Source organism: Lissotriton vulgaris, unplaced genomic scaffold, assembly GCF_964263255.1.
Source record: "Lissotriton vulgaris unplaced genomic scaffold, aLisVul1.2 SCAFFOLD_275, whole genome shotgun sequence".
NCBI classification, from domain to species: domain Eukaryota; kingdom Metazoa; phylum Chordata; class Amphibia; order Caudata; family Salamandridae; genus Lissotriton; species Lissotriton vulgaris.
This window is the reverse complement of record NW_028252092.1, coordinates 172,198-192,364: the sequence shown is the minus strand read 5'-3', so window position 1 is coordinate 192,364 and position 20,167 is coordinate 172,198. Positions and strand designations below refer to the sequence as shown.

Here is a 20,167-nt window from a genome sequence, read left to right as displayed (position 1 = left end):
CATCCCATGGAACATGCACAGCATATCCCATGGAACATGTACAACACATCCCACCAACATTCATAGCACATCCCATAGAAAATGCACAGCACATCCCATGGAACATGCACAGCACATCCCATGGAACATGCACAGCGCATCCCATGGAACATGCACATAGCACCCCATGGGACATGTACAGCACATAAAATGGAACATGCACAGCACATTCCATGGAACATACACAGCACATTCCCGAGGAACATGCGCAGCACATGCCTATTGAACATGCACAGCACATCCCCATGGAACATGAACAGCACAACCCACAGATCATGCACAGCACATCCCCATGGAATATACAGAGTACATCCCACGGAACATGTACAACACATCCAATGGAACATGCACAACACATCCCACAGAACATTCACAACACATCCCATGGAATATGCACAGCACATCCCATGGAACATGCACAGCACAACTCGATGGAACATGCATAGCACATCACCACAGAACATGCAAAGCACATCCCCATGCAACATGCATAGCACATTCCAATGGAACATGCACAGCACATCCCACAGAACATGCATAGCACATCCAATGGAACAGGCACAGCCCACCAGCATGGGACAGGCACAGCACCTCCCCACAGAACATGCACATCATATCCCATGGAACATGCACAGCTCATCCATGGAACATCTACACCAAACACCCACAGAACATGTACAGCAAATCCTATGGCACATGCACAGCACATCTCATTAAACAGGCACAGCACATCTCATGGAACAGGCACAGAACCTCCCCACAGAACATGCACAGAACATCCCATGGAACATGCACAACACATCCCATGGAACATCCACACCAAACCCCACAGAACATGTACAGCACATTCTATGGAACATGCACAGCACATCTCATGAAACAGGCACATCACTTCCCCACAGAGCATGCACAGCACATACCCAGGGAACATGCACAGCACATTCCTCAGAAAATACACAGCACATCCCCACAGAACATGCACAGCTCATCCCCCTCGAACATGCATAGCACATGCCAATGGAACATGCACAGCACATCCCACAGAACATGCATAGCACATCCCATGGAACATAGACAGCACATCCCACAGAACATATACAGCACATCTCTACAGAAAATGCATATAACATCCCATTGAACATGCACAGCACATCCCCGGGGAACATGCACAGCATATCCCCCGAAACATGCACAGCACATCCCTCTGAAAATACACAGCACATCCCTACAGAACCTGCACAGCACATCCCCATGGAAAATGCATAGCACATTCCAATGGAACATGCACAGCACACCCCACAGAACATGAATAGCACATCCCATGGAACATGCACAGCACATCCCCACAGAACATGCACAGCACATCCCCACAGGACATGCACAGCACATCCCATGGAACATGCACAGTACATCCCCACAGAACATCCCATGGAACATGCACAGCACATCCCCTCAGAACATGCACTGCACATCCCAAGGAACATGCACAGAACATCCCCACAGAAAATACACAGCACATCCAAACAGGACATGCACAGCACATCCCCATGGAACATGCACAGCACATCCCATGAAACATGTACAACACATCCCATGGAACATGTACAACACATCCCACAGAACATTCACAGCACATCCCATGGAAAATGCACAGCACATCCCATGGAACATGCACAGAACATCCCATGGAACATGCACAGCACATCCCATGGAACATGCACAGCACATCCCATGGAACATGCACAGCGCATCCCATGGTACATGCACATAACATCCCATGGGACATGTACAGCACATAAAATGGAACATGCACAGCACATTCCATGGACCATACACAGCACATTCCAGAGGAACATGCACAGCACATGCCCATTGAACATGCACAGCACAACCCACAGATCATGCACAGCACATCCCCATGGAATATACACAGTACATCCCACGGAACATGTACAACACATCCAATGGAACATGCACAACACATCCCACAGAACATTCACAACACATCCCATGGAATATGCACAGTACATCCCATTGGAAAATGCACAGCACATCCCATGGAACATGCACAGCACATTCCATGGAACATGCACAGCACATTCAATTGAACATGCAAAGCACATTCCCATGGAACATGCACAGCACATGCCCATTGAACATGCACAACACATCCCCATGGAACATGTACAGCATATCCCATGGAACATGTACAACACATCCCATGGAACATGTACAACACATCCCAGAGAACATTCATAGCACATCCCATAGAAAATGCACAGCACATCCCATAGAAAATGCACAGCACATCTCATAGAAAATGCACAGCACATCCCATCGAACATGCACAGCACATTCCCATGGAACATGCACAGCACATTCTATTGAACATGCACAGCACATCCCATGGAACATGCACAGCACATTCCATTGAACATGCACAGCACATTCCCATGGAAAATGCACAGCACATGCCCATTGAACATTCACAGCACATCCCCATGGAACATGTAAAGCACATCCCCATAGAACATGAACAGCACAACCCACAGATCATGCACAGCACATCCCATAGAAAATGCACAGCACATCCCATGGAACATGCACAGCACATCCCATGGAACATGCACAGCGCATCCCATGGAACATGCACATAACATCCCATGGGACATGTACAGCACATAAAATGGAACATGCACAGCACATTCCATGGAACATACACAGCACATTCCCGAGGAACATGCGCAGCACATGCCTATTAAACATGCACAGCACATCCCCATGGAACATGAACAGCACAACCCACAGATCATGCACAGCACATCCCCATGGAATATACACAGTACATCCCACGGAACATGTACAACACATCCAATGGAACATGCACAACACATCCCACAGAACATTCACAAAACATCACATGGAATATGCACAGCACATCCCATGGAACATGCACAGCACTTCCCATAGAACATGCACAGCACATCCCATGGAACATGCACAGCACATCCCATGGAACATGCACAGAACATTCCATTGAACATGCACAGCACATTCCCATGGAACATGCACAGCACATGCCCATTGAACATTCACAGCACATCCCCATGGAACATGTAAAGCACATCCCCATAGAACATGAACAGCACAACCCACAGATCATGCACAGCACATCTCCATGGAATATACACAGTACATCCCACGGAACATGTACAACACATCCAATGGAACATGTGCAACACATCCCATGGAAACATGCACAGCACATCCCATAGGACATGTACAGCCATCCCATGGAACATGCACATAACATCCCATGGGACATGCAGAGCACATCCCATGGAATATGCATAGCACATCCCATGGAACATGCACAGCACATCCCATGGGACATGTACAGCACATCCCATGGAACGTGCACAGCACATTCCATGGAACATGCACAGCACATTCAATTGAACATGCAAAGCACATTCCCATTGAACATGCACAGCACATGCCCATTGAACATGCACAGCACATCCCCATGGAACACGCACAGCATATCCCATGGAACATGTACAACACATCCCATGGAACATGTACAACACATCCCAGAGAACATTCATAGCACATCCCATAGAAAATGCACAGCACATCCCATAGAAAATGCACAGCACATCTCATAGAAAATGCACAGCACATCATATGGAACATGCACAGCACATTCCCATGGAACATGCACAGCACATTCCATTGAACATGCACAGCACATCCCATGGAACATGCACAGCATATCCCATGGAACATGTACAACACATCCCACCAACATTCATAGCACATCCCATAGAAAATGCACAGCACATCCCATGGAACATGCACAGCACATCCCATGGAACATGCACAGCGCATCCCATGGAACATGCACATAACACCCCATGGGACATGTACAGCACATAAAATGGAACATGCACAGCACATTCCATGGAACATACACAGCACATTCCCGAGGAACATGCGCAGCACATGCCTATTGAACATGCACAGCACATCCCCATGGAACATGAACAGCACAACCCACAGATCATGCACAGCACATCCCCATGGAATATACAGAGTACATCCCACGGAACATGTACAACACATCCAATGGAACATGCCCAACACATCCCACAGAACATTCACAACACATCCCATGGAATATGCACAGCACATCCCATGGAACATGCACAGCACTTCCCATAGAACATGCACAGCACATCCCATGGAACATGCACAGCACATCCCATGGAACATGCACAAAACATTCCATTGAACATGCACAGCACATTCCCATGGAACATGCACAGCACATGCCCATTGAACATTCACAGCACATCCCCATGGAACATGTAAAGCACATCCCCATAGAACATGAACAGCACAACCCACAGATCATGCACAGCACATCCCATAGAAAATGCACAGCACATCCCATGGAACATGCACAGCACATCCCATGGAACATGCACAGCGCATCCCATGGAACATGCACATAACATCCTATGGGACATGTACAGCACATAAAATGGAACATGCACAGCACATTCCATGGAACATACACAGCACATTCCCGAGGAACATGCGCAGCACATGCCTATTGAACATGCACAGCACATCCCCATGGAACATGAACAGCACAACCCACAGATCATGCACAGCACATCCCCATGGAATATATGTACATGTACATGTATTTATATAGCGCAAACCGCCCACATCGCAGGCATCTAAGCGCTTGCTTAGGGAACCCGTCCTGGTATTCCCCTGTGAGATAACCCCGGCAGGGTATCCACAAGGTGAAAGCCAGGCATCCCGCCGCGAGGGGCCGTTGTGGAGATTAAGCAAGCTATTGCCCAGAGTCGCAGAGTGTGAACCCTTGAGTCGAGTAGGCACCGGAGCGAGAATTATCGAGTCCGTGGAATTATTGAGCCCAAGCCCCGTCGAGGCGGGGAATTGAACCCTGGTCCAGGGCCGATCTCAGCTTCCGGGTCTGCCGCCTCTAACCCCTGAGCCACACTTCTCCACAGTACATCCCACGGAACATGTACAACACATCCAATGGAACATGCACAACACATCCCACAGAACATTCACAAAACATCACATGGAATATGCACAGCACATCCCATGGAACATGCACAGCACTTCCCATAGAACATGCACAGCACATCCCATGGAACATGCACAGCACATCCCATGGAACATGCACAGAACATTCCATTGAACATGCACAGCACATTCCCATGGAACATGCACAGCACATGCCCATTGAACATTCACAGCACATCCCCATGGAACATGTAAAGCACATCCCCATAGAACATGAACTGCACAACCCACAGATCATGCACAGCACATCTCCATGGAATATACACAGTACATCCCACGGAACATGTACAACACATCCAATGGAACATGTGCAACACATCCCATGGAAACATGCACAGCACATCCCATAGGACATGTACAGCCATCCCATGGAACATGCACATAACATCCCATGGGACATGCAGAGCACATCCCATGGAAAATGCCTAGCACATCCCATGGAACATGCACAGCACATCCCATGGGACATGTACAGCACATCCCATGGAACGTGCAAAGCATATCCCCATGGAACATGTAAAGCACATCCCCAAAGGAAATGACCAGCACAACCCACAGATCATACACAGCACATACCCATGGAATATACACAGCACATCCCACGGAACATACACATTACATCTCACAGAGCATGCACATTACATCCCCTTAGAACATGAACAGAACATGTACAGCACATCCTATGGAACCTGCACAGCGCGTAACACGGAATATGCACAGAACATCTCCAGGGAGCATACACAGCACAGCCCCACAGAAGATGCACAGCACATCCCCATAGAAGATGCACCGTGCATCGCACAGAACATGCACAGCACATGACCATGGAGCATGCACATCTCATCACCACATAACATCCACCTGCATCCTTCACAGAACATGTACAGCACATCCCACAGGATATGCACAGCACATCTCAACAAAACATGCACAGCACATCCCCATGTAACATTCACAGGACATCTCTACAGAAAATGCCCAGTACATACCACAGAACATGCACAACACATCACCACAGAACGTGCACAGCACACCACCATAGAACGTGCACAGCGTAACCCCACACATCATACACAGCACAGCCCCACGGACCGTGCACAGCACATCATCACGGAACATAGACAGCACAACTCCATGGAATATTCACAGCACATCCCCACAGGACATGCACAGTACATGCCCAGGGAAGATGAACAATATATCCCCATGAGACATGCTCAGCACATCCACATGTGACATGCACAGCACTTCCCCATGGGACATGCACAGTAGATACCATGAAACATGCACAGTACATATCATGAAACATGCGCGGTACAACTCCAAGGAACATGCACAGCCCATCCCCACATGACCTGCACAGTACATCCCCACTAGACATGCCCAGCACATACCCAAGGAACATGCACAGCACATGCTCTGGGAACATACACAGAGTATCTCCATAGCAAATGAAGGGCACATCGCTACGAAGCATGCACAGCACATCCACACGGAAGATGCACAGCATATCTGCCCAGAACAAGCACAGCACATCCACACACACAGAACATGCACAGCACATCCCAATGGAACAGGCACAGCACAATTCTCCCCCCAAAAAACATGCACAGCAGATCCCATTTGAACTTGCATAGCACATCCCCATGGAAAATGCTAGTAATTCACAGGGTGTGTCAGAAATTTGAGAAAGTTGGGGGCATACAGATGCACATCTTCCAAATCTTGATCTTCCTGAAAGGATAGAGGCACCCTTGCACCATGGTGCAATTGTGTCTGTGTAGTTGGGATGATTGTTTTTGTGCAGGAAGGGACACCTTCCTGCACAAAAACTATCATGAGAGGTGTTTTCCACATTCTATGTGTGCTACAAAATGCAGCTCGCATAGAAAGAGAAAAAAATGAGGATTAATAAAAGGATTTGTCCTTGTTGCACCTCCTTATGATTCTGATGCATTTCCACGTTTAGAAAACGTTGTAAATATGGAAATGAGTCATAATCCATGGGTGATGGTAAGAACACCCACAGCAACACCCATGAAAATCCCCTTTCATGCAAAGTGCTGCGTGAAAAGGGGTTGTATTTACAAGGACACGAAAAGTCACACACGGTGGCTTTACGTGTCCTTGTAAATGTGGAGCACAACACTTTGCAGGCGGTGAGTCGCAAAAAGTGATGCACCGGCGGCACAAGGGATTGTAAAATGCCCCACAAGTACCCTGAAAAGTGCCCCCTGACAAGTCAGATGGAGTGTTCCAGTGCTCATTTGTAAAATATCAAGTCCCAGGGCCCTACTCAGAATGCCACTGAAGCTTGCATAACTAATTGCCCTTGCCAGCGCTGCCAATAGGAGCACCAACACAACTACTAGCAATCATACTGTGAGACGTTGGCCTGATATGTGATGTCCACTATTCTAGTGGGCACCCTGTATCAGTCCTAACAACCCTTATGGTGATGGTTGTAAAGTCAACCTTATAGACCAGCTATCCTAGTGGTAGCATGGACAAAGCAGCCTTAGGCTAACACTTCAGAGAGCATGTGAAGCCAATTGTTTTACCCATATTAACTCATTGAATACCAAATGAAAGGACACCACACAAGGTATATATCAAATATATATGTATTTATTAGCTCCACAACCCCTCTGCACTCTTTATGAGGTCAGAGTTCGTGATACAGCACAAGTAACTCAATGAGCATACTATAAGTTGCACAAATACAATTCTGCCCTAGGGGCCTCACGAACCATATACTAAGTAAGTGGTATAAGAACCACTTCAGAACAGGTGAATAGGCCTAGGGCCTAGGGAATCACTGGGACTACACTGAACAACCACAGGTTAGGAAGTAGGAGTAGTGTCTAAACACACGCGGGTTCTCATAAACTTTCAATGGGCACGTAAAGTTAACAAAGTAGTTGATTTCGGACACTTCCGGGTGGACAACGGGATAACCCAGTTAAAGTAGGACACTTGGATAGTTATTACCCACAGGAGCACAGGAGTTCTCGAGTTACCTCACCCCGGGAAGCCGGGTGCATAGGTGTTCTTTCGTGTCGGGTTTCGTCATCGAAACCTATGGAGAACTGCATAAAGATGCTGCAGGCGACCAGGATAAAGATGTCCGGGTGGATCCAAGGGTGGATCGAAGCAGTGAAGAACCTGAAAGCAGAGGGGACAGAGTCTGGGCCACTAGCCAGTGACCAGGAAGGAACCAGGAAGGAACCAGGCGATGTCGAGCTGCAAACAGGTGAAGAAATGAAGCTTGTCTCCGCAGCCTCGTGGACCAGGAGGTGTCGACGATGACCCAGAGCTGGATACGGACTGTCCCACAAAGGATCTCGCTGTTGGCAAATTCGGCTTTCGGATTAGAGTCAACAAGCCTTGGCAAAGGCAACCCATGCAGGAAGAGAAGATCGGCTTCTGTTCAGCCCAGCAAGGTCTGGGGAGCTTCTCCTTTACAGGAAAGCAGGAGCAAGCCTGGAGAAACCAAGCAAGTGGTGTTTGTTTTGTAGAGATATATTCAGGAGGGCTACTAGCCAGCGGGCTAGCAACCGCAAAGATGCATCAAGGAGAAATGCAAGAACAGGCCCCACGCGGCACTTGTGGAGTATGGAGAGCTGAGCTTCGGTGCACTTATGGCTCGGGTTAGGGCTTCTCAAATCCCAATGCACAACTTCGAGGACACCTCAGAGGCTACACAGTTAGCAAAAAGCAGGTACTGCAGGTAGTCCGGTCCCACGTCTCTAGTGTCCGCCAGGGGTCCCAGCTTTGCTGTGGATGTGGGTCGGGTCAGAGAAGTCTGGAAGTCCAGAGGCTGCATCGCTAAGTCTTCGGGCTCCGGCGGGAGCGTCGACAAAGCAAACCTGCAAGTCACTGATGGTGCCTGTTTGCACAGGGTGGTCAATCCTTGACCACAAGGGAGATTCTTAAGTCTTCTAGTTGCAGTAGAATGTCGAAGGTCCAGAGTTTCGTTTCAGAGTTTCAGTTCAGGATAATCTAAAGTCTCTAGACTCAGCTCCTAGCTTTATACTAATCAAAGGGGCTGGATTACCTGCTAGGTCCCTCCTATGGGTGGAACCTGGGAAGGGGTGGCTACACCCCTTTCCCTTTGTCCAGTTTCACGCCAGAGCTGGGACTGGAGTGCCCCAGCAACTGGTTTGAACCGGGCTATGCATGGATCACCTTGTGTGCCCCAGGCAGTGTCTCATTTCATTCAACCCACCCTGCCCCAATACACTATAGTCTGTCTGGGGAGGTGCTAGCACCTCCCAAGGTAGGAAATCTATTGTCCAGGCCTCCCTCCCTGGAAGGGCTCCCAGCTGCAGGAGGTCAGACTTGTGTCTGTGGCAGCAGCATCCATTTGGCAGCAGCATCCATTTTGTGATGCTGAGGCTCTGTTTAACTCTAACCGGGTAAAGCTACAACTACATGTCTTCTACCTCTAGAAGGGTAGAATGCTACCCCCGCTGCCAGGAATGGCAGGGGTAGTATCCCAAAATGTATGACACCTTACACAACATGTTTTGATAAAGCCAAACCAAAGTTAGCATTAACCTCAAGGATTATAATGCACTTAAGAGTATATGGTATGGCGATATCATAGAACAGCTATAAGGACATGGTTCTGAAAGCTGCAGACAGGCTCAGCTCATGCTAGAGCACCATCTCACATAAAACAAAGTACTCTGCCTTCAGGATTGTCAAGGCCTGCCATAGGAGTGACTTCTAGGTATATATTTGTCTATATGTAATGGTAGGTATAGGGATAATATACCTAAGCAAGGGGTGATTACAGGACCTTGTCCCAGCTGAGTGATTGGCCAGTTGTGTCAATGTGGATGGCCAGCCAGGTTTGGCATAATACATGCTGCTGCCCCTGGTAGGCCTCAGATGCACCTATGCCCTGGTACCTATGGTACACTATTCAGGGGCTCATAAGGTGACCCAATATCCAATTGGAGATGTACCTAAAGTACATGGAGTCCATTTTACAGTGAGAGCAGATAGCCTGGGGCCCTGATTAGCAGGATCCCAGGTCCACTAAGTCGAAAACCAGCTAAACACTAGGTAAAAAGTTGGGGTAACCATATAGTCAGATATCGACCTTTCTACACAACCCCCCCCCCCAAACGAAAGGAGGTAAGGTTATCCTTGACCAGGTAAGAGTATATTGCCTAAGTGGAAATATAATATAGTACCTGTACTATAATGGTAACCCCCATGTCGCATGGTCCACTAAGCAATCCCCTAATCTAAGGGTATCATAGGGTATCCGCCATAGGGAATCTCAACCTGTGGTGTGTTTTGGCAAAGTAAAAGGCTGGTGTTGAGATGGAGTACTGAAGTTAGGCTCCTTTAATGTAGGGCTCAACTTCCTCCAATCACTTTCCACCATGTAGGCCTTTCCTGTCTTGACTGAGTTGCACTGTGCTCTCAGGGTCAACCTCTGCTGCCTACAGCTGGAGGCTGCCTTTTGTTGGCTCACTGGAGGGACAGGTCAGGTTTGGGGCCCTTAGGTCCCAGGTTTGGCTGTGCCCAACAGAGTCCATCTGGGGGAGGTTCCTAACTAGGTGTAAGGGAGATCCCTTAGGAGTTTTTGGAATTTTCACCTTGCCAGGGCTGCTAGCTTTGGTGCCCCTAATCTGCTGATGGGGGAGGGTGGGAGTTCCTGTGGACAGGAGGCCCTTTGGGGTCCACTGGCCTCCCTGACCTCTTCAGCACTGGGCTGACTGAGGCAGGGTAGAGAGGGGCAGGTTACCTGCTCCTGACTGGGTCCCACCTTGGAAGGGTCCACTGACATCAGGGGCTCTGCCAGGCTAGGCCTGACTACCTCTGGGGCAGTTCCTTCACAAGGGGTAGGGTCAGTTCCCTGAGGAGGCTGACTTTCACCTAGTCTCTGGTGGGAGGGAGACTTTATTCCTCCCCAATACTCTCTGTCTGAGTGGAGTGATCCATAGTTTCAGGCTTCACAACACTAAAATCTGTTTGAGTTTGGGCTGTGACCATCACAGCCCTACCAACCTTTTCAGGAAGGAACTCTGTTTGTGTGTCGGCTGTGACCATCACAGCCCTGCTAACCTTTTCAGGGAAGTCTGCTTGAGCTTGGGCTGTGAATATCACAGCCCTTCCAACCTTTTCAGGGAGGAATTCTGCTTGAGCTGGGGCTGCGACCAACACAACCCCACAAACATTTTGGAATGGGTTTCTTGCTCTACCCCAGCCCAGGCTGAGATCTCTAGATCATTTCCCAGTAGACAATCTACAGGCAGGTTTGTCGACACTGCCACTCTCTTTGGGCCAGTGACACCTCCCCTGCTGAGATTTACTACTGCCATGGGATGATCTATCTGTACCCCATCAATGTTGATCACCTGATAGGTGACCCCAGGTAAAAGTTGTCCTGAGGGGACTAGACTGTCAGTCACCATGGTGATGCTAGCCCCTGTGTCTCTGTAGGCATCAACTATCTGGCCATTGATGAGGGGCTCCTGTCTGTACTTGCCCAAAGTGTTGGGACAAGCAGTGAATTTGGCAAACCCCATGCCATTTTCACAGGCTAGAGTTTCTGTATTAGGGGACCTGATTAGGCCAGAGTCCACCTGAGTTCCCCAGGTATACCCAGCCACAGTTTTGGGGGTACTCGCACCACCTGGGGGATTACTATCATTAGTAACAGGAGGTCTTGGAGTGTTACTTGGAGGAATGTTCTCCTTATTGTTGGCCTTTGGGCAACTACTGTCAGTCTTTCAGTAGCCAGGCTGTTTACAGGCATGGCAATAAGGTTTCTTGGTAGAATCTTTCTTCTGGTCACCATCCTGATTTTTAGGCCTAATCCCGGTTCTGACCCATTTGTCTGCCCTCTTACCCAATTCTTATGAAGATGTCAGATCAGAGTCCACCAGGTGCTGGTGTAGAAGCTGGTTTTGACAATTACTAAGGGTCTGCTCCCTCATAATCAGATTATAAAATCCTGTATAGTCATGTACTTTGCTGCCCAATAACCAGCCCTTCCAGAGCCTTAGTAGCACAATCTACAAAATCAGGCCAGTCCTGAGTCTGTGTCTTTTGGGTATCCCTGAACAACAACCTATATTGCTCAGTGGTTAAGCCAAACCCATCAATCAGAGCACTCTTCAGGACTTTGTAGTTATTAGCATCCTCATCACTAACTATGAGGAGCTTATCTCTAACTTTTTCTGAAAAGGAGAGCCATAAGATTGCTGCCCACTGACTTTCGGGTACCTGCTGTACTTTGCAAGCCCTCTCCAAAGCAGTTATCCATTTGTGGATGTCATTCCCAACTTTGTAGGGTGGGACAATCTTGCTTAGATTTCTAGTATCATAGGATCTATCTTTATCCTTAGGGATATTCCTGCCACCATCGGGTTCTAACCCACTTAACTTTTGTTCGCTTGCAAGAGCAAGTCTCTCTTTGGCTAGGGCAAGTTCTTGCCTCTCAGTCCTCAGATTGACTTCTTTCATTCTGGCCTGATGTTCCCTTTTCTCAGGGGAAGACATTCTCCTAACAACATCTGACCCTAGTGAGACACCAGAGTGCTGAGAGTCACTGGATAGGGATCTCCTCCTCCTGTGCTCAGTGTTAAGCCTGCTTGGGGGTCTATATGGGGCTATGCCCCCTCCATTCCCACGTAGGCTTAAGTTGGCTTGGCTAAGTACTTTCACTTGGGCCTGGCCATCCTCATCCTCATCCACTTCTTCTGCCTCATCTTCATCAATTAGATTCTGATCAGGGGGAATCTTTTGTTGAGGGCTGTCCCTCTTCTGCATTACCTGACAGACCTGTATTAGAGGCTTTCTGAGCATCATATTCTTCCATGAGCTCAATCAGGTGCTTGAGGGTAGGGTTGGAACCCTGTTTTAACCTTCTTGTTGTGCACAAGTGCCTCAAATCATGGAAAGTTAGGGTATCATATCTGGAAGGTATCCTTAAAGGATCTACCTCCAGTGGGAGAGAACTACTTGGTTCTGCTCTCAGAGACATGATCTAGTGAGTAAGCATGGGCGAATTTTGCGAATCTCGCGTTCGCGAATTTTGCGGATTTGCGAACTCGCAATCCGCAAAATCCGCGAATTCTCGCGAATTTGCGGATTTTTTTTTTGTGTGTTTGCGCGGGTTTCTGCCAGTTCGCGAGGGTTTTGTACAATGTCGCAAATTGCGAACTTACCTGTCGGGTCGCAAGTTTCACGAACTTGTTGTTTCTACGTGTCCAGCCTGTTTGGGACACTCTTCTTCATCACTGCCACTCTCTGTCACCACTGCCACTCTCTGACTACTCATGCCACCCTCTGGCCCACCCATGCCACCCTCTGTTTCATCACAGCACCCTCTGGTTGTCCAGTCAGTGTACATTATTGTGGCAACGCAAGCACACCTTCCCTGCCTCAAGTGACCTGAATTAATTTGGGGCTGATTAATGTGTCACAGAATATTTTTTTAGCTGGCACCTGCTTCCTTAGTGCTTCCTGATTAGTGAACTTTTGCACTTGCTAAGTGCTTTCATTGTTGCAAAATTAGTTACAACACCTGCCCTGCCCCAACTGACAATAATGAATTAGGGGCTGATTAATGGATTTGAACTGCCAGCCTGGCTCCTGCTTGTCTCCCTTAGCTGTAATTCAGGACCTTTGTGGCATATGTGTAACTATTCTGAGGTTCAGAGCAGGGTCACATAATAGTTGCAACTGGCAACTGAACTCTGGAGGGGCCCCTCAGCAAGCACTACAGGAAATGGCTACTAATGATGAGCCTGAACTTTTGAACCTGGTAAGTAGTTTCAGTTTTGATTAGATTGTATTTCTGCAATTTTGCACTTATTCGCGGGGCGCGAAGTTGTACTGGGAAGCCGCGAACTCCCGCGAACAGTGCGAGCAGTGCGAGCAAAATCCGCTGCTCGCGGATTTGCGGATTTTGCGGGAGATTCGCGAATCTCACGGATTGCGAATTTCCCGAAAATCCGCAAAATCCGCGAGCGAAACGGATTTTCCGCCCACACCTACTAGTGAGGTGTGGTGTGTGCACCTACCTACACTAAGTGTTACCTACTAGAACCTCTCTAGGAGTTGTAGTCAGGGTGTACTAGGCCCTTTGCTCTACAACAACTAAGTTCAGTAGAACTTAAGTATTTTAAGACTTGTATTATATGTACCTCAAGGTACCTTAATGTGATCTTTCAAATGATATCTCAAGATATTATGGTAAAACAATCAGCAAGCTCTTATCCCAACCGCTGCACACCAATGTGAGAAGTTGGCCTGATATGTGATGTCCACTATTCTAGTGGGCACCCTGTATCAGTCCAAACAACCCTTATGGTGATGGTTGTAAAGTCAACCTTATAGACCAGCTATCCTAGTGGTAGCACGGACAAAGCAGCCTTAGGCTAATACTTCAGAAGGCATGTGAAGCCAATTGTTTTACCAATATTAACTCCTTGAATACCAAATGAAAGGACACCACACAAGGTATATATAAAATATATATGTATTTATTACCTCCACAACCCCTCTGCACTCTTTATGAGGTCAGAGTTCGAGATACAGCACAAGTGACTCAATAAGCATACTATAAGTTGCACAAATACAATTCTGCCCTAGGGGTCTCACGAATCATATACTAAGTAAGTGGTATAAGAACCACTTCAGAACAGGTGAATAGGCCTAGGGCTTAGGGAATTGCTGGTACTACACTGAACAACCACAGGTTAGGAATTAGGAGTCTCACAGGATGCGTGTGTAGTGTCTAAACACACACGCGGGTTCTCATAAACTTTCAATGGGCACATAAAGTTAACAAAGTAGTTGATTTCGGACACTTCCGGGTGGACAAAGGGATAACCCAGTTAAAGTAGTACACTTGGATAGTTATTACCCACGGGAGCACAGGAGTACTCGAGTTACCTCACCCCGGGAAGCCGGGTGCATAGGTGTTCTTTTGTGTCGGGTTTCGTCATCGAATCCTATGGAGAACTGCACAAAGATGCTGCAGGCGACCAGGAGAAAGATGTCCGGGTGGATCCAAGGGTGGATCAAAGCAGTGAAGAACCTGAAAGCAGAGGGGAACAGAGTCTGGGCCACTAGCCAGTGACCAGGAAGGAAGGAACCAGGCGATGTCGAGCTGCAAACAGGTGAAGAAGTGAAGCTTGTCTCTGCAGCCACGTGGACCAGGAGGCGTCGACAACAACCCGGAGCTGGATACGGACTGTCCCACAAAGGGTCTCGCAGTTGGCGGTATCGGTTTCCAGATTGGAGTCAACAAACCTTGGCAAAGGCAACCCAAGCAGTAAAGGAAGATCGGCTTCTGTTCAGACCAGCAAGGTCTGGGGAGCTTTCCCTTTACAGGAAAGCAGGAGCAAGCCGGGAGAAACCAGGCAAGTGGTGTTGTTTTGTAGAGATGTATTCAGGAGGGCTACTAGCCAGTGGGCTAGCAACCGCAAAGATGCGTCGAGGAGAAATGCAAGAGCAGGCCCCACGCAGCACTCGAGGAGTGTGGAGGGCTGAGCTTCAGTGTACTTTAGGCTCGGGTTTGGGGCTTCTCAAGTCCCAATGCACAATTTCGAGGACACCTCAGAAGCTACACAGTTAGCAAAAAGCAGGTACTGCAGGTAGTCCGGTCCCACGTCTCTCGTGTCCGCCAGGGGTCTCAGCTTTGCTGTGGATGTGGGTCAGGGTCAGAGAAGTCTGGAAGTCCAGAGGCTGCATCACTAAGTCTTCGGGCTCCGGCGGGAGCGTCAACAAAGCAAACCGGCAAGTCACTGATGGTGCCTGTTTGCACAGGGTGGTCACTCCTTGACCACAAGGGAGATTCTTAAGTCTTCTAGTTGCAGTAGAATGTCGAAGGTCTAGAGTTTCATTTCAGAGTTTCAGTGGAGGACAATCTGAAGTCTCTAGACTCAGCTCCTAGCTTTATACCAATCTAAGGGGCTGGCTTACCTGCTAGGTCGCTCCTATGGGTGGAACCTGGGAAGGGGTGTCCAGTTTCGCACCAGAGCTGGGGCTGGGGTGCCGCAGCAACTGGTTTAAACGGGGCTATGCACGGAGCACCTTGTGTGCCCCAGGCAGTGTCTCATTTAATTCAACCCACCCTGCCCCAATACACTATAGCCTGTCTGGGGAGGTGCTAGCACCTCCCAGGGCAGGAAATCTATTGTCCAGGCCTCCCTCGCTGTAAGGGCTCCCAACTGCAGGAGGTCAGACTTGTGTGTGGGGCAGCAGCATCCATTTTGTGATGCTGAGGCTCTGTTTAACTCTAACCAGGTAAAGCTCCAACTACATGTCTTCTCCCTCTAGAAGGGTGGAATGCTACCCCCGCCGCCAGGACTGGCGGGGGGTAGTATTCCAAGGTGTATGACACCTTACTCAACATGTTTTGATAAAGCCAAACCAAAGTTAGCATTAACCGCAAGGATTATAATGCACTTAAGAGTATATGGTATGGCTATATCATAGAACAGCTATAAGGACATGGTTCCGAAAGCTGCAGACAGGCTCAGCTCATGCTAGAGCACCATCTCACATAAAACCAAGCACTCTGCCTTCAGGATTGTCAAGGCCTGTCATAGGAGTGACTTATAAGTATATATGTGTCTATATGTAATGGTAGGTATAGGGTTACTATACCTAAGCAAGGGGTGATTACACGACCTTGCCCCAGCTGAGTGATCATCCAGTTGTGTCAATGTGGATGGCCAGCCAGGGGTGGCATAATACATGCTGCAGCCGCCGGTAGGCCTTGGATGCACCTATGCCCTGGATACCTATGGTGCACTATACAGGGGTTCATAAGGTGACCCAATATCCAATTGGAGATGTACCTAAAGTACATGGAGTCCATTTTACAGTGAGAGCAGATAGCCTGGGGCCCTGATTAGCAGGATCCCAGGCCCACTAAGTGGAAAACCAGCTAAACACTAGGCAAAAAGTTGGGGTAACCATATAGTCAGAAATCCACCTTCCTACACACACTCCTACAAGTGTGACATTTCAGACTATTCCGCCGTCCAAAGCAACTCATTGGAACGAACTTCCGCTGGAAATTCGTCTTACCAATGACTATATGTCATTCAGAAAAAAACAAAAAACTCATTTGTTCCCCAGGGCTTAATGAAACGACTGAGTTTTAGAACGTTTTTTCATTGTAGGTGTGTGCTTTTCCTAGCACCGTGATATCCTCTCGGATGAATGTTGCTCTTACAAATAAATAAATAAATAAATAAGAATGGCATGGGTTGCAGGTATTATTTATTTTAATGTATATTGAATTAATAAATATTCTTGATGTGCTCATCTCAAAATTACACCGATAGTGCTTACATGTGGCGGACTGTCATTAGTGCCGGTGGCGAGCTCTGGCAACCACTGGCTCAAATTAAGCACCGGAGTGTTTCCTTCTTAAAGCAGGTGTAAAGAGCAATGTAAAAGAGCCCATCACTTGGCCCGCATTCCCAATCTGCTTGTGGGTTTGGAACGCGTTTTAACAACGTATATATTTACTCCGCAAGTTGCAACAACGACTTGCTCTAGGGGGGTGCTAGATGTTGGAATAGTATAATTTACTATTCCAACTCCAGTATGTGCAACAGTAGGGAATGTGTTGGATTTTAAATACAACACCTACTGCCCCCTCTGCAAGTCGAATAGCGGGGTAATGGTATGCATTGTTACAACGCGGTCATTGTAACGACTAAGTTGTAATTACATGCGTTGAAAATTATTCCTGGCAAACACTGTTTACCACGGAAATACCATGGCATATTGTGGATTGAGGGCTGGGAACAATGTCAGAATGCGGCCCTGAAACCACAGAGGTCATTTTTTACATATGGGTCACCCATGGTATATGGGCGGCAAAATGCTAGGCCTGCATGGTGTATGACACTCTTGGTGTAAGGGGACACCCAAGGCACATACTAGCCCCGGCACAGTGTTACTGACATACGGGGGCACCCCCTGCACATTCGGAAAAAAATAGAATCAATACCTGGGGAGCATGAGGTAGGTTCTGCACACCATGCAAAGTAATTTAGTATTGAATGAGAATGGCTTATGATCACATGTATATGAAAATGTTGCTTTAAATGCAGGTTTCTATTCCATTTTTTTCAAACTATTCTTCGTGGTGAACCATCATCAAATCCGCGTGGAAGACGTTGTGCTCACTCGGTTCACATACTCGCGGGAATTCGAGGCTCATATTACCCCTTCACTGATATCTGTAATATGGGAGAACTCTCAGTGGATCCCATTAAATATCAGTGCCACTGGTGGGGGGCACAAGAGTCGGTCAGATGTGTGCAAAGGCAGGGGTGCACAGCTTCACCAAGCCATGCAGAGACCATCCTTCCAGCAGAGTGGAAGTCACTCTTTAGGGTATCAATGAAGAAGAAGATAGAACTTTAACTTTTCAGTTCTCCTACAGTCATTTTTCATTTGCATCTAGCAGTATTCCATCACAGCATGATTGCACAGCACTTTCCACAACTCCTTAAATAAAAACACAAATGGACTGAACATGCTTCCTTCAGGATTGGGTGATGAGTTCGTACCTGTCCATTAAAATCAACCAGAATTCTTCAATAAAGACTGGGACCCACTTGAGGGTTCCCTGGAAGTAGGAAGGGTCCCATCCTCCGAACATGATAAAACTCCCAGTTGAATCATCACTGTGGAAGCAAAGCATCCACCGTCAGTTATTTGTCAACAGAAAAATGATTATAATAAATAATGCGAAAGGAAACACAGAAGTCCAAGTAGCCAAAGGCTAGAAAAGGTGAAACTTTGCATAGGAATTAGGCATACAATGCATGAAAGGAGCACCTCAGTTATTTTTATTTTACATTTGAATTTATGGAATTCGGCTTGATCTTAACATGATTTGTATGTTTTATTGGTACTATGGGCCTCATTTATGAGAAATGATGCACCGCTGCGTGAAAGCAGCGATGCGTCACTTTTCACTGCGCACTCCTTGCGACATTCCTGATGCGTCATATTGAATGTATGACGCATCATGTCGCAAAGAGTTACAGATACGTCAGTATTTCTGATGTATCTGTAAGCGCAAAAGTGACGCATTGCTGGAGTGTGCCTCAAAAGTGACGCAACTCCAGAAATGTGTCCTTTCACATGGGGCAAGCCCCATGTGAAAGGGCCTGCATCAGTCTTAGGCCTGCTGTGAGGCAGGCGCAAGATTTTGAGGCAACGGCGTCCTAAAAGTGACGCAGTGAAATCTCATAGATTTCACTGCGTCACTTCTACAACCCTTCCTTGCGTCAATACGCCCCCCTTGCATATATTATACCTGCCGCAGGTATAATATGGCGCAGGGGTTTACAAAGTGATGCATCTACCCAGATGCGTCACTTTGTAAATACGGTGCAACAAGGCTCATTTTTTACACCACTGGTGCGTCACAAAAAGTGACGCACCGGCGGCGTAAAAGTGACGCACAGCCTCATAAATGAGGCCCTATGTTTTTATTGTGTTTGTTACATTTTTATTGTTTTTTTAAATGTGCTTGTATGGTTTATTTTCCTATAAACCAATTAAAAGGATGCCAACTGACTGGTTGGAGAGCTAAAAGCTATCTAACTCCTTGGTATCTGGAGCGGCAAAAAAGAGTGGCTGCCTTTAGGGGCCTGCTGGCCTATAGGGCACAGGGACCTCATGATGTAACAGAAGTTACCAGACCCATCAGAATTAAATATCCCATTGGATGAGGGGCTATGTGTCTGTGCTCTCGCTTCTTTCCAAATCCAATACCCTGTACACAGGAACGAACTTTTTCTCCATTACTCATTGCCATCTAAAATTGTATGGAAACATTGGACTTCGCATACTTTAAGCGTACAAAATTTAAGACTTTGAGCGCGATCTATAAAATTTGGAAAACAATAAGGAAAAAACTAGGACTGGGAAGGTACAACAGGTACTTAAGGCTCTATATGAATAACGATCTCCCAATGGAAATCTTCCG

At 47.5% G+C, this 20,167-nt stretch overlaps 1 protein-coding gene across 1 annotated transcript in view; it reads right to left on the bottom strand.

Moving 5' to 3' along the window:
* The window catches only part of LOC147662666 (pepsin A-like), a 114,879-nt gene that overhangs the window by 29,333 nt on the left and 65,379 nt on the right, over positions 1 to 20,167 (bottom strand). Inside the window, exon 6 of the mRNA XM_086950997.1 lies at positions 18,738 to 18,854. Coding sequence (XP_086807123.1) covers positions 18,738 to 18,854 — 117 coding nt within the window. The remainder of the gene's footprint in view (positions 1 to 18,737; positions 18,855 to 20,167) is intronic.